Genomic DNA, 19727 nt, shown 5'->3' with positions numbered 1-19727 from the left:
TCTTGGGGATTAATTGGGCTGATGAGTGTTGGGATTGGCCAAGGTATCCCAACAGCCAACGAGCCTGCTTTAAATAGAGCACTGGAGTGTGTGTGCTCATCTGTGGAGAGAGTCAGGGAGAGGAAAGAGGTTCACAATAACCGAAAATTGTTATAATTATGACATAATTTGGACATCTGGAAAGTTTCAGTGTAAGCAGAATTTCAGCATGTGGAAGCTCGTTACTGGGAAGTTGGGTAATGAATTATGGGCCCGTTTGTCACATAAAGCCAACGATCCAAATTCCATCCGCTGTGACACAATTAAACTTTCACGGGCTCCAGCCTGTGACGGGAACGTGTGCGTGCTGCATTTCAGAGGTTTGCTCTCCAGTCACTGCACAACCTGTCCTGATCATTCAAGCCTCAAATTGCTTAAAGGATTCTCCTGTTTCTGGGCAAATACCATGAAGTGAAAGGGCTTTGTCCAATTGGTGTGGATCAAGCCAAAGACAGAGGAGAATTTATCCAGCCAAAGACATTGGTTAATGTTATTTGTAAAGCTCAGGGTGAAAGCTCATGAGGGTGAAAAGTGTGAAGGCAGCACAGAGCAGAAGCTGAACAGGATGGCGGCGGTTTCCAGGCACTTCCATGGAGTGTCACCGCTGTGTCAGAAGGTCAGATGGCCCAGAATAGAGCCTGACCCTCCTCACTTGCTGTTGTACCCCCGCTGTCGGGGAACAGCTCCGGGTGTGACACACAGACAGTGGTTCCTGGCCAGGGCCATGGGATCTGTGTGCCAGGGACATTGGGACCAGTGGCAGCCCAGTGCCAGCCTGCTTCCGGGTGGGAGTCTCCAGCTGAATAAATAACACATGCTGGGAACAGGATAAGGTGGGAGCAGGGAGCTGGGGAGGGCCAGGCAGGAACAGGCAGCCGTTCTCCAGTGATAAAGGCTGCTGCAGCAAGTGTCTGCTGGGCCCTGGGGAATTCTGGCATCCGGGAAAGGCAGGCTGAGGTCTGTGCAGCTACAAGGCTGGAGTAACTCCGGTGGGGCTCTGTGTTTGTACTAGGCACAGTGGGATTTGATCCAGGTGCTTGAACAGGAGTATTACAGTTTGCACAGCCCCCCCTCCAAGCTCTAGCTGTGTCAGAGATTCCAGTGCTGCTGGTGATTCTTCAGGAGATGCTCTCCTTGCTGGCTGTGCTTCCTCCAGCTCAGAACACCCCATGGCACAGCCACTGAGTCCTGATGAGCTGGTGTGCACGGTTTGTTTCATATCCCAGTCTTCCCAGTTCTCTGGGGTCTTGGCATCCAGCATAAGGTCTAATAGAAGCTGCTTCCCTTACAACTTTACAGAGCATCTTTTCTTTTTCCCCATGTGCTTTGAGACTCCTGACACTCCAACCCTGACAGACAATGCCTGCCCTTCTGTCATTTCAGTGTCTTCCCAAGAGAGCTCAAAGAAGTTTTTGCCTCATGGAGACAAGAGTGCAGCAACCGAGGCCGCCCTGACATCAGCGAGCGCCTGATCAGTGCCTCCCTGTTCCTGCGGTTCCTGTGCCCAGCCATCATGTCCCCATCCCTGTTCAGCCTGCTCCAGGAGTACCCCGATGACCGCACCGCACGCACTTTGACCCTCATCGCCAAGGTCACCCAGAACCTTGCCAACTTTGCCAAGTAAGCCATGCCATGGGCAGGGCAGGGCCGGGGAGGGGACAGAACCTCCAGGTGCGTGGGCAGAGCCATGGCGCCGGCACGGAGTCCCACACTGGCCACTCCCTTCCTCACTGAAAAGGGCCTGTTTGCTTCCTGTTGGCTTTTTCTCCATATATCTCTGGGACTTGTTCCCTCACGGTCAGGTCAGGGAGATCATTCAAGTTTCCAAAACAGGACATGTTTTATGAGCAGGAAAACAGGCTGTTTTGACTACATGGACAAGCAGCAGGATGGCAGCGGGGACTTGGTCCTGTGATGTCCTGTAGGACCAGAACCCGACCAGCAGCAGTGATGTGCTCAGCTCAGAAACTGTTCCATCCCTCCCTCCTTTGAGCTCTGGGACCTTCCCTGCTATTAAAATGCAGCTGACTGAACTGGGAAGGCCTGAGAACAGGGACACCATCAATTTCTAACTAAGCCTATTGGTTTGATGGAAACAAAGCGAGAGATTCCTGAAAATCTTTCCACTGGCTGTAGCTCTGAGCTACTTATCCTGAGCTTTGATAACAAAATGATGAGCTTTCTGAAACATGAATGGACAGTTTCTATCTAAAGCTTCTTAGATCTGGAAACTGGCTTAGTGCTCACACTCGCAGTCAGGAACGCACGGACGCGCCTGCGGACGCCAGCAGGAGATGTACAAGTGTGTTACACTAGATGACAGAAATTCTCTGTATTCCTGACCAATCCCTAACTAAAGGGTTTTCAGATTTCCAGCACTTTGCAGGAAAGGCTCTTTAACTAAGCTGACATTAGTCAAGCTGAAGTGATCAAGCCGAGCTGTCCTGTGGATGGCACCCGGCCGAGCCTGTCCCATGGAACCGCTGGCACAGCACCAACTGCTGCCAGGACAGTCCAACCACGAGGCCCTCCCTGTTGTGTTCTAAATCAGAGAGAAGACTGAGGGTGGAGTGCTTGGAGGGCAGAAGGAGGTGGCAGGAAGCCTGAGGGGCTGATGGGGTGGCCCAGCTGCAGGGATGGCTCTCTCGGGTGATCCCAGAGCGGTTGTGCCGGCACTGCTGGAGAGTGCAGGATTCCTGCCCCCATCCGTCGCTGGGCTCCAGTCAGCTGAGAGTGATTGCTGTGACAGCACCTTGATTGCCACTGACAGGTCCTGTTTCTGGAGGCTGTGCCCTGACCCAGCAGTGAGACACTATGTTACCAAGAATTCCTTTATTTAGCCAGCTTTCACTTTTGTCTCTGCTGCACAGATCCTACACTGACGAGGGCTTAGCTGGATCAGGCTGGGGTTAATTTTGGTTCCATGATCAGTGAGGTGTCCCAGGTACCTGCTCACAGTCAAGGGATCCCAAAGGCTTGGAAGGGTTGAGGTGCCAGAGGAAGGTTCTTAGCTGTGTTGTACCTGCCCTTTCAGTGGACTGCGCCTTTTTTCCCCTGCATTTACCTGAAATCCGTGTTGCTCTCTCACTAGGTTTGGCAGCAAAGAAGAATACATGTCCTTTATGAATCAGTTCCTGGAGCATGAATGGACTAACATGCAGAGATTTCTCCTGGAGATTTCCAATCCCGAGACCATCTCAAACACAGCTGGCTTTGAGGGCTACATCGACCTGGGCCGGGAACTGTCCACGTTGCACTCACTACTCTGGGAAGTCATTTCCCAGCTGGAGCAGGTATCCAGGGGATGGCAGGGACAGCTTTGGGGGCAGGAAATGATGGAGAAAATGTTGTTCATGTGATTCCCTGAAGAAACTGTCCAGCAATTGGCAAAGCCCCAAGTTCTCTAGCAAAAAGCATGAGACGTTGGCGGTAATTCTGCTCTCTTTTCTGCCCAGGGCACTGCCACCAAACTGGGGCCTCTGCCCCGGATCCTGCGGGATGTCAACGCTGCTCTCAGTAACCCGGCCTGTGTGCAGGTGTCGGTCACGGCCGATCACGCCGCCTCCACACCCAGTGCTGGCAACAGCATCTCCGCGGGGCTGCAGAAAATGGTCATAGAGAATGACTTATCTGGGTAAGAGACCAACGGGGGCCTGGCCACACACCAGGGACATTCAGAATATTCATGCAGAGACAGGCACAACAGGGTGCAGAGTTGCCTGATCCACTGGCCAGGCTTTCCTATCGCAGAACTGATGCTGGATGTAGTTCAACTCTGACTCTGGAAAGAGCAGTGGGTGGTAGTGCCAGTCTGTGGCTCCATCCTGGGCCCCTTGAGAGCCAAAACTGGGGATGTGGCCTGGGGACATCAGGAACCTGGTGGTACCGGGTCTCAGCTGTTGAGATGTGGCTGCAGAAGCAAAGTGTTCATCCTTTGTGGACTTGGGGGTCTGCTAGTGCTGACCTTGAGGTGATGGGTGGTGTTGTTAAGGGCTGTGAGACGTGCAGGATTGGCCTCGCCCATCTTTGTACAATGTAGGGTGTGTGCTGAATTCACTGAGATCCAAACCTGGATAGTTCTGGAACAGTTGCCAAGCAGTAGAGGCCTCACAATGAATTCCAGTCTACTCTGTCCAGCTTTTATAAAACTGGGAGTTTCCAATGCTGAGCAGTGATTCACAGACACAGTCACCTACACACTTTTTGGCCTTATTAAGTAAGGAGCTTCATTCATGGAGAGGATGAGGCTTTTGCAGACCTCTAAGTTTCTGTTTGTGGAAAATGAAATGGAGCCCACACAAATGGAAAGACTGTGCTAGTTAAATAGTTTGTAAGTGGAAACTGCATAATATTTAACAGTTTAATTAGGAATGAAAGGCAGCAATGGCACTGGACTTGCTCTAATCAGAGCTTTCATCTCTAGTGCCTCCCAGCATGAGGTGCAATTATTTAAATCCAATGCTATGGAGGATCTCTGACAATATGCTTCCCCCCAAATACTTGCTTACAGTGCACCATCTTTGATCAGCAGAATATTCACATTAAGCTACTGCAAAGCTCTCTCTTCCTCTCCCCAAGAAATCAATATTGCATGAATGTGCATTGCAGCAGGAGTGGGGGGATAACCTTCGGCTGCCAGGCTTTAGCTCTGCTATGCAAGTGCTCACTGACCCTGGGAGGCCTGGTGCGCATCCGGCCCCCACGGTGTTCTGTGCCGTCCAAATCCTGGCCAGTGTGCCCGCAGGAGCTTGCTGCCCTGGTACAGAGCAGGGGACATGGGACTGGCATGGATACAGCCCTTGGGAGCAGGAAGGGTGACACACACTAACCCAGAGCAGAGCAGCCCCCAGGAGTGTGTCCCTGAGCCTCGTGACAGTGCAGTGCCCTGCGGGCACACACTGCCCTCACCTGCCTTCACTTGCCCGTTCCCAGGCCAGCCCGGGGCTCCACAGCACCCTCCCCACTCCTCACACTGTCCCTGGCTGGGCCAGCCCCTGTCCCTCCTCCCGGCAGGGCTGGGTCCTGTCCCTGTCCTCATCCCTGTCCCACACAGCTGCGCCACCCTGATTTCTGAGTGATTTCGTTTTCCTGCTCCGGTGCAGCATTCACAACTCTTCTTTTTTGTTTTGTTTTCCTCTCCTCTTCCTTATGCACTGACTTCCCCGCAGTCTGATAGATTTCACACGGTTACCATCTCCAACCCCTGAAAACAAGGACTTGTTTTTTGTCACAAGGTCTGCTGGGGCCCAGCCCTCACCTGCCCGAAGCTCCAGTTACTCAGAGGCCAATGAGCCCGACGTGCAGATGTCTAATGGCAGCAAGAGTTTGTCCATGGTGGACTTGCAGGACAATCGGCTTTTGGACAGTGGGGCCAACGCGCCCGGCACGGCCGACTCCCTCAATGACAGTCAGTCGTCCCTGGGCCAGTTGCAGGGCGTATGGACCACTCGGACTCAGAACAGCGTGACAGGCATGGCCACCGTGCGCCGGGTGGGCCAGACCCCCACCACGCCGAGCGGCGAGAGCGCGCCCGGCCGGCCCCAGCTGCTGGCGCCCCTGTCCTTCCAGAACCCCGTGTACCAGATGGCCGCCGGGCTGCCGCTGTCCCCCCGCGGCCTCGGCGACTCCGGCTCCGAGTGCCACAGCTCGCTCAGCTCCCACAGCAACAGCGAGGAGCTGACGGCCAACAAGCACGGCTTCGCTGGCCCCGCCGCCGGCGAGGACTTCTCGCGCCGGCCGGGGGAGCTGGCCCGGCGGCAGCTGTCGCTGACCGAGAAGGGCGGCCAGCCCACGATGCCGCGGCAGAACAGCGCGGGGCCGCAGCGGCGCATCGACCAGCCGCCCCCGCCGCCCCCGCCCGTCACCCGCGGCCGCACCCCGCCCTCCCTGCTGAACACAGTCCAGTACCAGCGACCCTCCAGCGGCAGCATGATGTCCTCATCACCTGACTGGCCTGGCAGCGGGGCGCGGCTCCGGCAGCAGTCCTCCTCCTCCAAGGGCGACAGCCCCGAGATGAAGCAGCGCACGATGCACAAACAGGTGAGTTCGGGCTGTCCAGGCCCTGGCACTGAAGGGGCCAGGTGGGGTCAGCCCGTGGAGATGGCTGCCATGGGAGGGGATGTGGCTCTGAGCTGCCACATCAGTGCCAACCCCTCAGTGGCATCACATGTGGGGATGTAGCTCGGCTCTGGCACCCAGCTCAGCCTGAAACAGAGGCCCTCCAGGGACAGAACACAGAGCAGTGTCCACTCCCGGTGTCCCTCCGTCACGTGGCACACTGGAGCGTGACGGCGGTAGGTGGCAGAGGCTTGAGGGCAGTGGCAGCCATGCCACTGTCCTGCGCTACCATCTTGTCACTGCTTTGCCTCTCCATGCCCAGGCTCTCATCCCATGCCATACCCCGCGCCATCTCCCAGGCTTGGAACAGACCCTGATCTCCTGTAACTAGAGTCTCCCTGCTGCTGCTCCCCCCGTCCCAGTGGGGCCACGGTGCTCCTGGACATTCCTGTTTGCTCTGTGAGACTCTCCCGCAGGAGCGGGGAGGAAGGAGCTGAGAGCAACGTTCCCGCTGCGCAGAGCTCTGAAGTGATCCCAGTCCGAGACCACGTGCTGGGCTGCACAGAATTCCATTCCACTGTCTGTGGGGGTAAAATGGGAGGCAGTAGGTCACAGGCCTAGGGCCCTTTGGTTGTTCTGGCATGAACAAATGGTTTTTACAGTGTGCATTTATTCACTCTACACTTCAAAACCAGCCCTACAGAACATTATCACGGTAGGGCCTCTGTGCCTAAAGGAAGAGTTAGAAAAGAAAAGCAAATGCAGAGACTGGACAACCAGCAAGAGCCCACTGCACCCAAACCCTGAGTTAGCTCAGGCCCTTCTCCAGCACTCAGTGTTGCTGTGTCCGCCTCTCGTGCACAGGGCAGCCATGGAGCCTGCTCAGTGCTGCCCACAGAAGGCAGCTCCCATCTGGGGCTGTTCCACGATTTCGCTGTCGATCCGTAAGCGCTGGCATTAGCAGCACCGTGCAACAGCCTTTGTGTAACACAATCAATACTCGTTAAGGACAGGGGGCACAGAGCTCTGCAAGCAGCAGAGGCATGGTTCTAGCAGGGTTTCTTCCAGAAACACAAGGATTCTCCAGGTGGCCATCGGAAAGCCCTGGCCAGGTTCTCTTCACAGAAGATTCCTCCACCCACCCCTGTGGTCCTCTTGAAGTCTCTCTTCAGACCTGAAGTCTCAGAATGCCTCTCCCACCCTCACACTGCACATTTTATTTGCATGTTGGCAGCATGAGGATTTGTAACGAGCAATGTTCATGAGCCAAGTCTGATGCTTTGGATTCATAATTCTGGAGGTAGAAGACCAGACTGGAAGATGGCATGGGAAAGGCCCTAACCCCAGTGAGGAAATTAAACCACTCCCCACTCCTGACTCAGAATCTCCTGCTGCCTGACAATGACTGGGTTTTTCTATCCAGAGGTTGGAATGAAGGAGAAAGTCTCTGACATTTCTGATTTGTTGACTTGAATTCCCAAGTCATTAACCTGAATGACCAAGTCATCCAGATCCCATGTGTTCATCTGACTGTTTACTGCAGTTTATAACAAGGCAGGAGGGAAGGGAAATAGCTGAAGAGTGACTTCCTTGTATGTGGTTGGAAAATATTTAGGCAATGCCACTGGCAGTCCCTGCCCAGGCCAGGACTGAAAGGCAGCAGACACGACTGTAGCTCACTGACCATGGAATATCACTGTTAGTAAGTGATACTGAGCATTTAGACCTCTTCAGCATCCTTAGTGTAGCCTCTGCTGAAAAGAAACTTTTCTTCTCCAATAAGGTACCTGAATGGTCATAAGGAGTGTTTCAGTTTTCAGATCTTGTTTTACGGAATCTTCACAGGAAGCAAAGATGGTTCCTAACAAGCTGAAGAGTTGAGAACTCTGCTCATGGAGTGAATAAACCACATCCAGTCACTCTACTCACCTGCAGCTCAGCGCCTTCGCAGGTCACGTCCTTGTGAGGTGACAGGATCTGCGCAGACACCAGGGACGTGACTTCGAGCAGGACCCCACTGCTTGACCCAAAATAATGTCCAGCTGCAGAACAGGAGTCGTTCCTGCTCCAGCCCCAGCTGCTCTGGTAGCTCAGCCTGGCTCGTTGCTGTCTGAGCAGCGTGGGAAAGGGTCTGCTTGGAAGGAAACTCTCTCTCCAGCTTCATAACCATTTGTGTTACAGGTTTTTCTTTTGTCACGGTTGTATCATTGTTTCATTGTAGGCCCCTTCTCCTGTGAACCCCAATGCCCTGGACCGCACTGCTGCTTGGCTTTTGAATATGAACATGCAGTTTTTAGAAGATGAAAGCATTGACCCAGATTCCAAGCACAGGGATAAGCTCAGGAATAAGGACGAGCTCAGCCAAGCAGAAAAGGTAAAACCTGATTGGATTGAAACAAGTTTCTGAATAGAGAGAGGATTTCCTTGAATGTCATTCCCTGAGCACCCTGGGGAGAAGGTGGGCTGTGTGCAGGTCCCTGCCCAGGAGAGAGGGGGCCAAGTCGCTCCCTGTCCTGCTCAGCCTCACGGGGAACTTGTGGGGAAGGTCTGGGAGGTTTTCACACACTCAGTGACTGGAATCACCTTCTGATGAAATCAAGTAAGAAACACAGGAGTCAGGAATAAAGTGCTGATGCTGCCCTGAAACAAACTCTGCAGCCAGCCAGTCCCTCTTACTCTCCCCATTCTAACTCATCCAACTGCTGGGAAGAAAGCTTTAAAAAGTGGATTAAGCACACCTGTATGTATGTAGTACATGTATGTAGATGGAGTAAGGCACAGGCAGCCTCGTGCCTCACAACAGGGACATGGAGCAGGGAGCAGCTTCCATGTCAAAAGGCTGTTCACAGACCTGAAAATTAAGTCCAGATTTTGGTCTCAGCACTGGTGCCTGGGGTGACTTTGTGGCACTTCCACGAGCTTATGGCTGTATCACACAGATGAGGGCCTGGCCAGTCGGGGATCTGCCAGGAAGCCGTGTCCAAAGTATTCAGTCTCAGCCCCTGGGTCCCACAGAGGCCCTGTGCCTCTGAAGCAGAGGGGTGCTACTCTCTTCCCCTCCTTCCTGGGTGAGTCTGGGGTGGGAGAAGCTGGGAAGAGACAAAGTAGGCTTGGCTAGGGAGAAAAAGCAGGATAAAAATGAGGATCCAGCAGTCAGAAGCTGGGAAAATCCCATCTTTGCTGATTGCTGCTTCTGCAAGGTTCTTTCCCAGCAGCCTGGCTCTGCCAGGATTGTGACACTTGAGCACCAACAGCTTTTGGGATGTTTCCTCAATGTGCTTCTCTTCTGTCACACCAGCACTGCAGACATCACCCTTCTCAAGCCGCAGTCCTGTTTCCCAGCACAGACATGTTTCTGGTTTTGTTCTAATAGCCTTCCTGTGCTCATTCTGCTGTGCTGTATCATTGGGGGACTGTCACTTCTTAAATCCAAGGAAAATGCTGAAGGCAGGTGCTGTAGGACCCAGGAGGTACAAGGCAGCAGCTCCCAGCTGCCCCCAGGAAGATCAGAGCAGTTTTGTGGGTTTGGCCCATCCTTACCCAGTGCAGGGCAGGCAATGGTGGGGTTACAAACGCCGATGGCACTGCAACATCCCAGTCCCTGCCCCAAGCCCAGCGGGAGCCCCGGCCCAGGCTGTCTCATTGCCATGCAGCATCCTTCCCTACTCTGCTGTCCCATCAGTCACTGACATTCAAGATCGCCATTAGCATAACCTCTCCCCCCATTACCGTAAGACCTGAATGGTAACTGAGAAGGAGACAAGTGTTCTAGAGACAGGAGTGACTCCTTAGGGCTCTGAGGCCTCTCCTGCTCTCCTCTGAGCTCACTTAATGCTGCTCCTGTTTTAAGGCTAGGGTAGGTATTTCATCTTTCCTGTTCAAGCAACTCCCTGCTGTCTGACTTTAGTGCTTCTGTGCAGCTGTATAGGCGCTTTGTTCCCTCATTGCTCCAGGTTCCATGTGCAAACCGTGTCATTCCTATGCTGCAGTAAGAGCTTTGTTAAAGGAAAAACACCTCGCTCCAGTACTTTGGCAGCTCAAGAAGACCATCAGCTTCCTAAGTGTTCAGTCCTTAGAAACTGCAGTTATTTTTGCTGTGAGTGGAGTGCTGGCCAGTCCCCAGCAGCAGCAGCCTGGCTGCCCTCCCCTCTCCCTAGAGCTGGTCTGGGGGTCACATGGTCCAGAAGGACTCTGAGACCTGGGACATGACCCAACCCATCACTGCAGTGCTTACCCAGTTGAGATGGCCAAAGGGAAAAGGCCAAGTCAAGACACAACAGAGTGCACTTCTCTCAGTTTATTAATACCACTTGTAGATTTAACAGGCTTCATGACTCAGATGGGAGCCTTTTTCCCTTATATGACTCTTTAAAAGCAGCTTGTCACATTATCAGCTGCATGTTAATTATTTTAAAGTTATTCCAGTTGAGATGCTTTTTAAAAGACTACGTCCAAATACAGTTTTTTGAAATTAAAGCAGTTTTCTTGTGCACACACTCACTGTGATTTTCCTTTAGCAAAGCAAGTTTACTGAATGCTGTGCTGCCACAGTAGCTGAACCCAGTTTCACCAAGTTCAAAAGCCCTTAATTTTTTTAATTGCTTTATGTGATTCTGCTGCTGATTTATAGCTTCACCCAAATGAACAGTACAACTGTGGGGTCTTGGCTGCATGCAGCAGCTCTTCTTGGACTGAACCCTAGTTTGAGATCTGAGTTAAGTGCTGGGCCCCAAAAAGCAGGAGTGCTCTGTGCCCTGCTCAGCCAGCACAGTGCCCTCAGCTCGATGAAGGGCGATGAGACAGCAGTGTCCTGCATTTGTCACTGCAGCTCGTGCTTGGCTCCCAGCCTGCCCAAAGCCCCCACATTTATTGCTGCAGACTGAAGAGCTCCTGTGTGAACCCCAAATCCCACGGCTGCAGCCTCTCCTGCCTGTGTGAGCCCTGTGCTGTCAGTGTGAGAAGCTGCCTGCTGCCTTTGCCATTGGCCCGCTCTAACCTGCATTTCCCCTGTGAAATGCCAGACTCTGCTAACAGCCCACTCTCTGCACCTGCCAGCGACCTGCCCGCCCCGCGGACCGGCATTGCTCCTGGCGCCGCGGAGAAGACGGAAGAGGAGGTGTCGACGAGCAGGGTTGTCTGATACGGGTTTGCAGCTATAGTCTGATACAAGGAGAGGGGCGTGAGCGGGTTTGGGGGAAACCCTGGCAAGGGCGAACTCTACAAGGTAACGTCCCACATGTATTTTCTCCTCCTGTGTCTGTCCCTGCACGCTCAGTACCAGCAAGACCTGGTGGTGCTGCAGGACAAGCTCCGCATCTCCAACAAGAAGCTGGAGGAATATGAGACTCGCTTCAAATGCCAGGAGGAGACCACACAGAAGCTGGTGCTGGAGTACCAGGCCAGGCTGGAGGAGAGCGAGGAGCGGCTCCGGAGGCAGCAGGAGGATAAGGAGATCCAGATGAAGGGCATCATCAGCAGGTACAGGGAGATGGGAGTGCTGGGGATGGCAGTAAGGCAGGGCAGCCTGGCTGGCATTAGAGCTGACCCCTGCTCAGGAGAATCAGGTTTCTTTGGAGGTGCAGGCAGGTTCCACATATGGGTTTTCCCTTCAGTGTTACCTGGGACAGGAAAAACCCCAACACTTTCCTGATGCACAAGGGCAAAACTTTAGGGAGGGGAGAGCTCAGAGGCTCTGGCAGGCTTGTTGTGTTGTATAGCTAAGGATCTCATCACCATCCCTTACTTGTGACTCTAAATCCCTTTCTCCCACCCAGTGGGATGTGGTGTTCACATTTGTCCAGGACTGTTGCAGTGCAGCTGGTTTCACCTTTACCTGAGCCAAACCCACTTAGTGCTTTCAGTCAGCCCTCACCACTGGGTCAGCCTTCACTGTGCTGTCACTTCAGTTTTGGGGCACTTGGCTAGAGAGAGCTCCAAGGAAGAATAAGAGCCAAGAAAAAAGGCTTCATTTGTGGGTAAGAGGAGGTAGAGTGTGAGGGTAATACCTGGGCTTAGCAGAGCCCAACCCGTGTAACTTTTTCTTGTGTGCTCGGCTCCCAGACTGATGTCAGTTGAGGAGGAGTTAAAGAAGGACCATGCTGAAATGCAGGCTGCTGTGGATTCCAAGCAGAAGATTATCGATGCACAGGTGAGTGCCCCGTGCCAAGGGCTGCAGCAGCTTTCAGGGTGGGTTTGCCAACACACAGTCCCCCCCCTGCAGTAGTGCCAGCCCGGGGTGAGACCATGTGGGTGAGTCAGCACCAAGCTACAGTCAGGGTCAGGGCAGCTGCAGCAGGACACAGTGACTGTCACAGCTGTTTGCAGCCTTGGAGCGTGGCACAGAGGGCGTGAGATGGCAGTTTGGGGAGGGATTGTGCCCACAACTCAGTGAGTGAGTGGAAGGATCACATCCCCTGGAGCACTGCTTGGTGCTTCTTATCCCAGTAATGCTTGGATAATCAGAACAGGACCTGGACACAAGGAACACACATCCTGCCCACAGCCAAGCTGACGTGTTTTTTCAGCCTCTGGGTTGTGATTTGCAGGACTGGGAAGCTCAGTTACTGCAATCAATTACAGTGAAAGAGGAGCGTCATATGATGGGTGCAAAACACTGTGCTTGGAAAAGAAAATATGAAAATACAGCCCATAATCTCTTAGTTTGTCTGACAGAGACCAGCATGTCCTCAGCAGCCAGGCCTCCCTACCGCTTGTGGCTTAGAAGTGATAGTATATTCTGGCCTTACACTTAACAACCCTATTAATCACTTGTGAGTCACTACTCATGACCAATTCGCTGTGTAGCTAATTAAAATGGAGACAGTAGTAACTTTGTAAAAAAACCCCAGTTTTCCTGCAGAGCAATTTGTTCAAAGCTGCTAAATCATCCATCCCATTCTGTTCTGCGCTCCAGCAGAGCCGAGCAGACCCAGGGTGTCCCTAAAGCGTGAGTGGTGGTACCTGCAGCCTCCCATCAGCTCTGGGACCTTCTCCTGTCCCCTGCACCTCGTGGGGTACGTGTGAGGTTCTGACCGTGCCCCTGCACACTTTGTACTGTTCTCTTTTGGTCACCTCAGGCTGTTCGTGTGTTGGACGTGTTCATACACTGACTTTCAGAGTTACAGCAGTTGCTCGTGTGTGCCCCTGAGCTGGTTCTGTTCCTCTGCTTGTGGCAGTCACAGGAGGATGACACTTGTTCAGTGTCACAAAGAACAGAGTGGTAGAATCAGGCTGCAACATGGAAGCTCTTGCTCCCATCCTTACAACACTGTAATCGGTGAGAGTTTCCATCAAAGACAGCCTGGGAGGCTACAAGTCATTTAAACTATTAATTTACACTAATTAAACACTGACAAGAGTAACTATCTTGGGAGAGTTTGGGTTTAGAAATGGAAGCCTACCATCTTTGTAACAGCTGAGTTAAAACAAACAGTACGATGTACAACTGAATAATTAGAGCAACTGTGTTACCTCCGTTTTCATCAGGATCCTGAAAGAAATGTAGCCCACGTTGCACAGGCAGGAGCTATCTGTAGCCCTGCGGATTTCAAAAAATGCTGTGTAGCACTTAAAACCCCCCACTTAAGAATGCCAAAGAGAAAGGTCTTGGTCCAAAAGGCCTCTGGGTCACTGTCTTGGGCTGACATCCCAGAGGGACAGGGCTCGTGCCTTTCCACTGACCATGCCCCCTGCCCGTTTGCTTGCAGGAGAAACGCATTGCTTCCCTGGATGCTGCCAACGCACGGCTAATGAGTGCCCTTACTCAACTGAAAGAGAGGTACAGCATGCAGACACGTAATGGGATCTCCCCCACAAACCCAACTAAATTGCAGATTACAGAGAATGGAGAATTCAGAAACAGCAGTAATTGTTAACGCGCGGAGGGCGCTGCCGCAGGAGAGGCCTGGCCGGAGGGACCGTGCACAGCAGGCGTGAGCCGCGGCTTCAGAGAACGGCTGCTCCCCGAGCACCAGCTCCTTACTGCGGACGGCGCTGACTGACCCTGCTGGGAGATGTCCTGCCAGCACATTGAGGGACGGGAATGTCGAGTGTGAGATGAGTGGCATAAGGAAATAACATATATTTGAGAATCGCTGTCACTGTTGGATTTGAATCAGTGTTTAATGTTTAAACAAAAGTAACCTTTTCCTTCTAAACTGCCCAAAGGATATGCCTCACCCCTCCCAGCAAGGAGTAACGTCCTTGTCACTGCAGTAAGCAAAATAAAGGGAGCTGGGCAGAGCCTGCAGAAGGCAGGGGCCCAGTAAGTCCAGTTCCAAGTGTGCCGCTGGATGTAGCATCCGAGCGATGGCAGCAAAGCCTGGCCCGCTCCTCCTGTGACTCCCCCCGGAGCACAGCCCTCCCAAAGTGAACCCCAGCCGAGCCCAGCGTCCTTCCTGGTGGCTTCTGTGAGGCCACTGACTTTTCCTGCATCCACAGGGCATTTATGCTGCTAATTAGTGTTTAATTAACTCCGCCCATACAGGGAGCACAGCGCAGATGGAAGGTCAGGGCGGTGTGGTGGCCGAATGGGTGCTGTGTGGGGAACCCTGGTGGCAGGGGGGCAGGACTGGTGCTGCTGGGGGTCCCTGGGCAGCTCAGGGGCACAGAGCAAGGCCAAGACTCTGGCAGAGGAGTGGAGGGAGGAGCTGACACCTGGTGAATGGCAACTCAATTCCTCTCGACAGCTTCTGCTCTCTCACAAATAAAGGGGAAGAGTTTTGTAAGCAATAGCCCCAGGCACTGTCCCACGCACACTTCCCGCCACAGAATAAAGTGAATGTTGCCTGAGCTTGGTCCCTGAGCTGTGATTGAGGGACAGGGGCTGGATTTGCTGGTGCCTGTTGTGGTAGAGGGGGAGTGAGGGGCTACATGGAGTGGCAGCTTCCTGCTTGATCAAGGGTTCATTGTGGGGATGGAATGCTCTGTGCTGAGAGTTTTACTAGTTCTGGGGAAAAAAACAGACAAAGAAACAAGAAAAAGCCCTGAAGACCCATGAAGATCGGTAATTGTATTTCTTTTCTTTCACAGTATGCATTAGAAAAAAAAAGATCCCATTTTCTGGAATACTGTCCTCTTTAAATTGGGAATGAGCACTGCATGGAAATTAACCGGCTTGAAGAATGTAAAACATGGTCATAAGGGAGTAACCACCAAGAACAGCAGCCACCACCGAAAGGCCCCTTGTCAGGAGCACTGTGCAGGCATAAGCCAGGATTAGACTTTCCCAGCGCCGAACGCGCAGCTTCGGCACAGACACGTTGTGCTCAGCGGAGGGGGCACCCCTTCACGGGGGTTGTGCCGCTGACCTGCCACCACGGTGTTTATTGGTTTGTGGTTCTTGCAGTTAGTCCTTCACAAGTCCCACTCTCAGAGCAGGTCCCTCGTACTGAGAGCCAGAGGTTTCTCTGAGATACGGATGACAGTGTACAGTGTACAGGACATCTGCCTATGCTCCCTCTAAAGGTTAACACACTGCTCAACGCCTGTCCTAGCTCCTCCTGCCATGTGTAAATGTACAGTCCAAGGGACTAGGACGTTCCTTGAGCTCTGCTCTGCTTAGGTACCGTCTTCAGCCTCACACTTCCCAGGCTGCCTGAGCAGGACACTTTGCCAGTAAGCTCTGCATTGCCGTGCTGCCCCACAGCCATAAGGCTCCTTAACAGCATTCTTCCTCATGCAATCGTTTGCAAAATTAAAGATGCTCTTTTTCCTACACGTTTTTCTGGTCCCTGGAAGCCCTGGGCCAAGCCCAGGAGGAGCGAACGTGTTGCACTGAGGTCTCCACACCCCGCCAACACCTGCCGAGGGGTGCAGCACACAGCAAACCCCAAAAGGAGCTCCTCAGAGCAATGTCATAACTCAGTACTTATGGCAAGTACAGTCACCTTTGAATTTTGGAGACTAGCACAGATGGCTTTGAAGAACCTCACAAATCTGACAAGGTTACAACTGGAGAAAGACCCAGACAGGTTAGGACTATACAGGGTACTGTGAACCGTTGGGTACGTAGATTTACACCTGCCACTGTCTCAGAGTCAAATACATGATAAGAACCCTGCAAAAAGACTATTTTAAACGCTTTTGCCCTGAGATGTCTGTTTAGAGCTGATCGTTTTGCATTCTAAGTATTTGTGTTGTGAGAGACTGGAGTTTTTCAAGACAGAAGTGACATAGAGGAATGGAAATGCTAACAGGGTATGGGGCGGGCGCCCCACCAGCGACGTTTCCATTCATACATGGAAGTAATTTTGGGATGCAGTCAGTGCTCTCCGTAAGAGCTGGAAAAAGAAACACCCACAAACCAATTGTTTAGTGCTGAAGCTAAGCACAGTACATCTTAATCTTCTCCTCAATCACAAGCCAAGGCACTGCTCCCCCCCGCCCTGTCCCGATCTGTCACAAACTCCTGGTTACCCTCAAACTTGCTAATTACTGAACACATTGTTCTGCTGAAATAGCAGGAATGCTTAAATCCTTCCACAGCCAGTTATTAAAATCTTAAAAGTTCCAGTGCCAACACCTTCTGGAGTTGTTGCTTAGTTTCCCGAGCCAGTACAAAGAGAAATTCAAATCAGGATGAAGTCTCGTTACAGTAGAAATTCCCCCGTTTTTCCCCATTTTCTTCCCCTGCAACTGTCAACAACTGGACCTAACTGTGAACCCTCCCCTAAAAAGGTTTGGGGGCAGGTGTTCAGGTCCAGGCTCAGTTCTGTTCCTTCAGTTTGTGTTTCTGTTATTTATAAGCTGTACATTTCTGTGCATGTGTGCGTGTGTGAGTGAGTGCGGGACCCCACGCGTTCCCTGCCGTGGCCTCGGAGCTGGTACCTGGCGTAGCAATACCTGGATCCCGAGAGGTGCTGCAGCACCAGAGCAAACCACCGCTGTCCCCAAGGCTTTGTGATCGGCTCCATTTCCTTTCCGGTTCTTGCGCTTTCTACAGTAAGAGGCTGTTCTAGTGCAAACTCGTCAAAGTGTAAACAAAGCAAAAACACTCCAATTTTTATCTTAATACAAGTCTTAATATTTTTTTGTAAATGTTCTCAGTGTTTACTGTACCGTATCTATCTCACTAACAGTTGTATATAGTAACTTACTTCTGGTGCTGCTTATTTGGTCAGGATTTGGCTGTATCTCACTGCTGTGTTGGAGAGGTGGGCTCGGGCTGCCAAATCTGGATCCAGACCCACATTCTGATTCCAGCCTCCTCCCTTGGGGATCTGAGGGAAGGGAAGGCAGCAAAGCCATGGATCCAGATTTGTGGTGGACCCACCTCAAAGATTCTAAGAGTTTTGATTTGGGGTTTTGTTAAACTGTAGTGAACGCTCCTGAAAAAATGAGCGGTTTTGTGTGAAGGGGGATGAAATGGACTGACCAGTATCCCAAGGTCTCTGCGGACTTTAAGTATCATCATTTTGGACAGGGATTATGGCTTCAGTGCCAAAAGATGGGAGGGACCCCAGTCCTTCTCCATGCCAACTAATACTACAGTGTAGTCACCAGCCCCTTTTGCACCAGTTTAAGCAGATCCTGCCACCATCCAAAGAGTCCGGTGTCACTCCGCATTGTCATTTGAGTCTGATTGGTTTTGTTTTCTGCTTTTGCAGCTGTAAAGCACTGATTGCACTGTGAGAACACGTGGAACCCTCTGGTCTGGGAGCCAGTCCCAGAGGTTGCTGCAGGTTGCAGGACACAGGTTCTGCTACTATGACTATTCCTAAAGGGCATAGGGACTTGCTGGACCTCAGTGAGGTGTCACAGGCTCTCCTAGGAAAGCAATCAGCAAGGAATCAATAATTCCCAAAGTTTAGATAGCTCATAGGTGTTTTCCTGTTCCTAATGTCCACACACAGATGCAATAGAAAACGTGCTGAGCTCTGTTCTGTGATGGAAAAGGAGAGGAATTTCAGTCACAGATGGCAGATACACTGATGTGTTCAGCCAGGAGAGCCACAGGCTGTGGCCCAGGGGTCTGATCTGAGAGGGGCTCATTTCCCCCAGCAATCCCAGGACAGGGTGAGCAGCCCTGGGGTGAGGCCTTTCTGATAGTCTGTGACCAGCGGGTCCAGCAGCTCCACCACAGTCCCTGCCCTGTCCTTCACACACAGCTTTGCCTGGGAAGTCCAAAGGGAACACCTGTGACAATGTCCCTGGGTGGGCGCTCCGTCCTTCCCACCCGCACTGACTGTTGGGGTCACTTCCTCCCAAAGGTCTGCATTCAAAGCAATCCAGGCCTCCAGGCTGGCCAGGACTGGGACCTGGTCTGGGTCAGAGCCACAGCCTCATGGCCACCACAAGCTCCCTTCAGTGGCCACAAGAAGGGACACTCCCTGCCCATCCCCAGCTGGTCTCTGAGCCTCAGGGCCGTTTCAGAGGAAACCACTCAGCCAGGAGGCTCAGACAGTGGCACCTGCCCTGCTCTGACCCCACACAGGTAACTGCTGCCTTTTCCTTCTCCCTTGGGGAAAATCACACATGGGGGAGCAGGAGGACAACAGCAGCATGAGAACATGCAGCTCATGGGCTTTCCAAACCAAATCCAATCCTGAGGGCGTTGCACAACATCCAGAAACAACCATGCTTTGGAAAAGGGTGTCACGTTCAAGCATTGACTTTCACAGATCACCTGAGCTGTGACATTGCTGTAAATGCCATGTGGCTCTGCATCAGCTACCGGTACCCCAGAGTGCAGCATCCATGTTCACATATTCCTTTATCATACATCACTGTGTCTTAAGATATACCTCTCTCTGTATATCTGCTTAGGCTGATACTTGTTCCTGATAAGCAGTCGCTATGTTTTATATCCTCTTATAAAGAAAAACAAATCTTTTTTTGTAAGTATGTTTAAAAAACAAAAAAGCAAAGTGGAAGTGTTTGCTGAATCTCCTTCAGCTCCTTTTAAACTATGTAATAATGTACAGAGAAAGTTGTTGGTGTTCAAAGAAATGATGTGGCTGTGCAATTTATGTACATTTGCAATTAGAAATATTAAAGATTTATTTAGATATTTTACGTAAGTGCTCCAGCACCTCTACTCAGTCATTTCCAGCTTTTAGAGTAGCCTGGCACATGCCACATGCACACACAAACGTGTCTTATCTGCCTCCCCAAACAGATCATTGCAATTTGCTCCCAATAGTTTTTAGCCCTGACCTGGCTCCACCACCTTCCTTTCACGTGCTCGGGGGGCCTGACAGTCAGGCCTGCTCCTGCCCCCACCACTCCTTACAAACCACCCTTCTGCCTCCAGTAAAAGTAGCAGAAAACTTGGAGGAAAGTCATTAAAACCCTGGGCAGCATCAGCACCTCTGCCTCATTAACATCACCATAATTAGCTCCTCCGGGAGAGGTGTAAGACAGGCTGGCTGCATCGAAATGAGTCGGGATGTGGAGAGCACCTGTGGCTATTCCTGTGCTCAGCAGCACTGGAGCCGGGCTGGGCACTGGGCTCTGCTGGCTGCCAGCAGCTTGAGCCGCCCAGCTGGGACAACCCTCCTCCTGTTCCTGTCAGGAACCGGCACCTGCCCAGGGAGGGAAGGCAAAACCCATCCAGGCCAAAATCCTCCCTCAGGGCTCTGCCATCCCCCTCATCACTGTTGACTTTGAAGGTTGAGAGAAAGAAAAATGCA

The 19727-nt window shown here is 52.2% G+C and overlaps 1 protein-coding gene across 14 annotated transcripts in view; it reads left to right on the top strand.

Moving 5' to 3' along the window:
* DAB2IP (DAB2 interacting protein) overlaps nucleotides 1-19110 on the top strand; it is a 164031-nt gene extending 144921 nt beyond the window's left edge. For 11 of the 14 annotated variants that reach the window (XM_032130678.1, XM_032130679.1, XM_032130680.1 and 8 more), the window contains 8 exons: nucleotides 1423-1659; nucleotides 3131-3332; nucleotides 3495-3673; nucleotides 5208-6078; nucleotides 8318-8470; nucleotides 11372-11574; nucleotides 12157-12244; nucleotides 13803-19110. In XM_032130678.1, the coding sequence (XP_031986569.1) occupies nucleotides 1423-1659; nucleotides 3131-3332; nucleotides 3495-3673; nucleotides 5208-6078; nucleotides 8318-8470; nucleotides 11372-11574; nucleotides 12157-12244; nucleotides 13803-13970 (2101 nt within the window). In that variant the 3' untranslated portion in view covers nucleotides 13971-19110. The remainder of the gene's footprint in view (nucleotides 1-1422; nucleotides 1660-3130; nucleotides 3333-3494; nucleotides 3674-5207; nucleotides 6079-8317; nucleotides 8471-11371; nucleotides 11575-12156; nucleotides 12245-13802) is intronic. The other 3 variants (XM_032130675.1, XM_032130674.1, XM_032130676.1) reach the window with 3 other exon arrangements.
* Nucleotides 19111-19727: the final 617 nt, after the last annotated feature.

The sequence above is a fragment of the Corvus moneduloides genome, chromosome 21 (genome assembly GCF_009650955.1).
Source record: "Corvus moneduloides isolate bCorMon1 chromosome 21, bCorMon1.pri, whole genome shotgun sequence".
NCBI classification, from domain to species: Eukaryota; Metazoa; Chordata; class Aves; order Passeriformes; family Corvidae; genus Corvus; species Corvus moneduloides.
The sequence above is the reverse complement of the archived record's forward strand: the minus strand, read 5'-3'. Positions and strand labels throughout refer to the sequence as shown.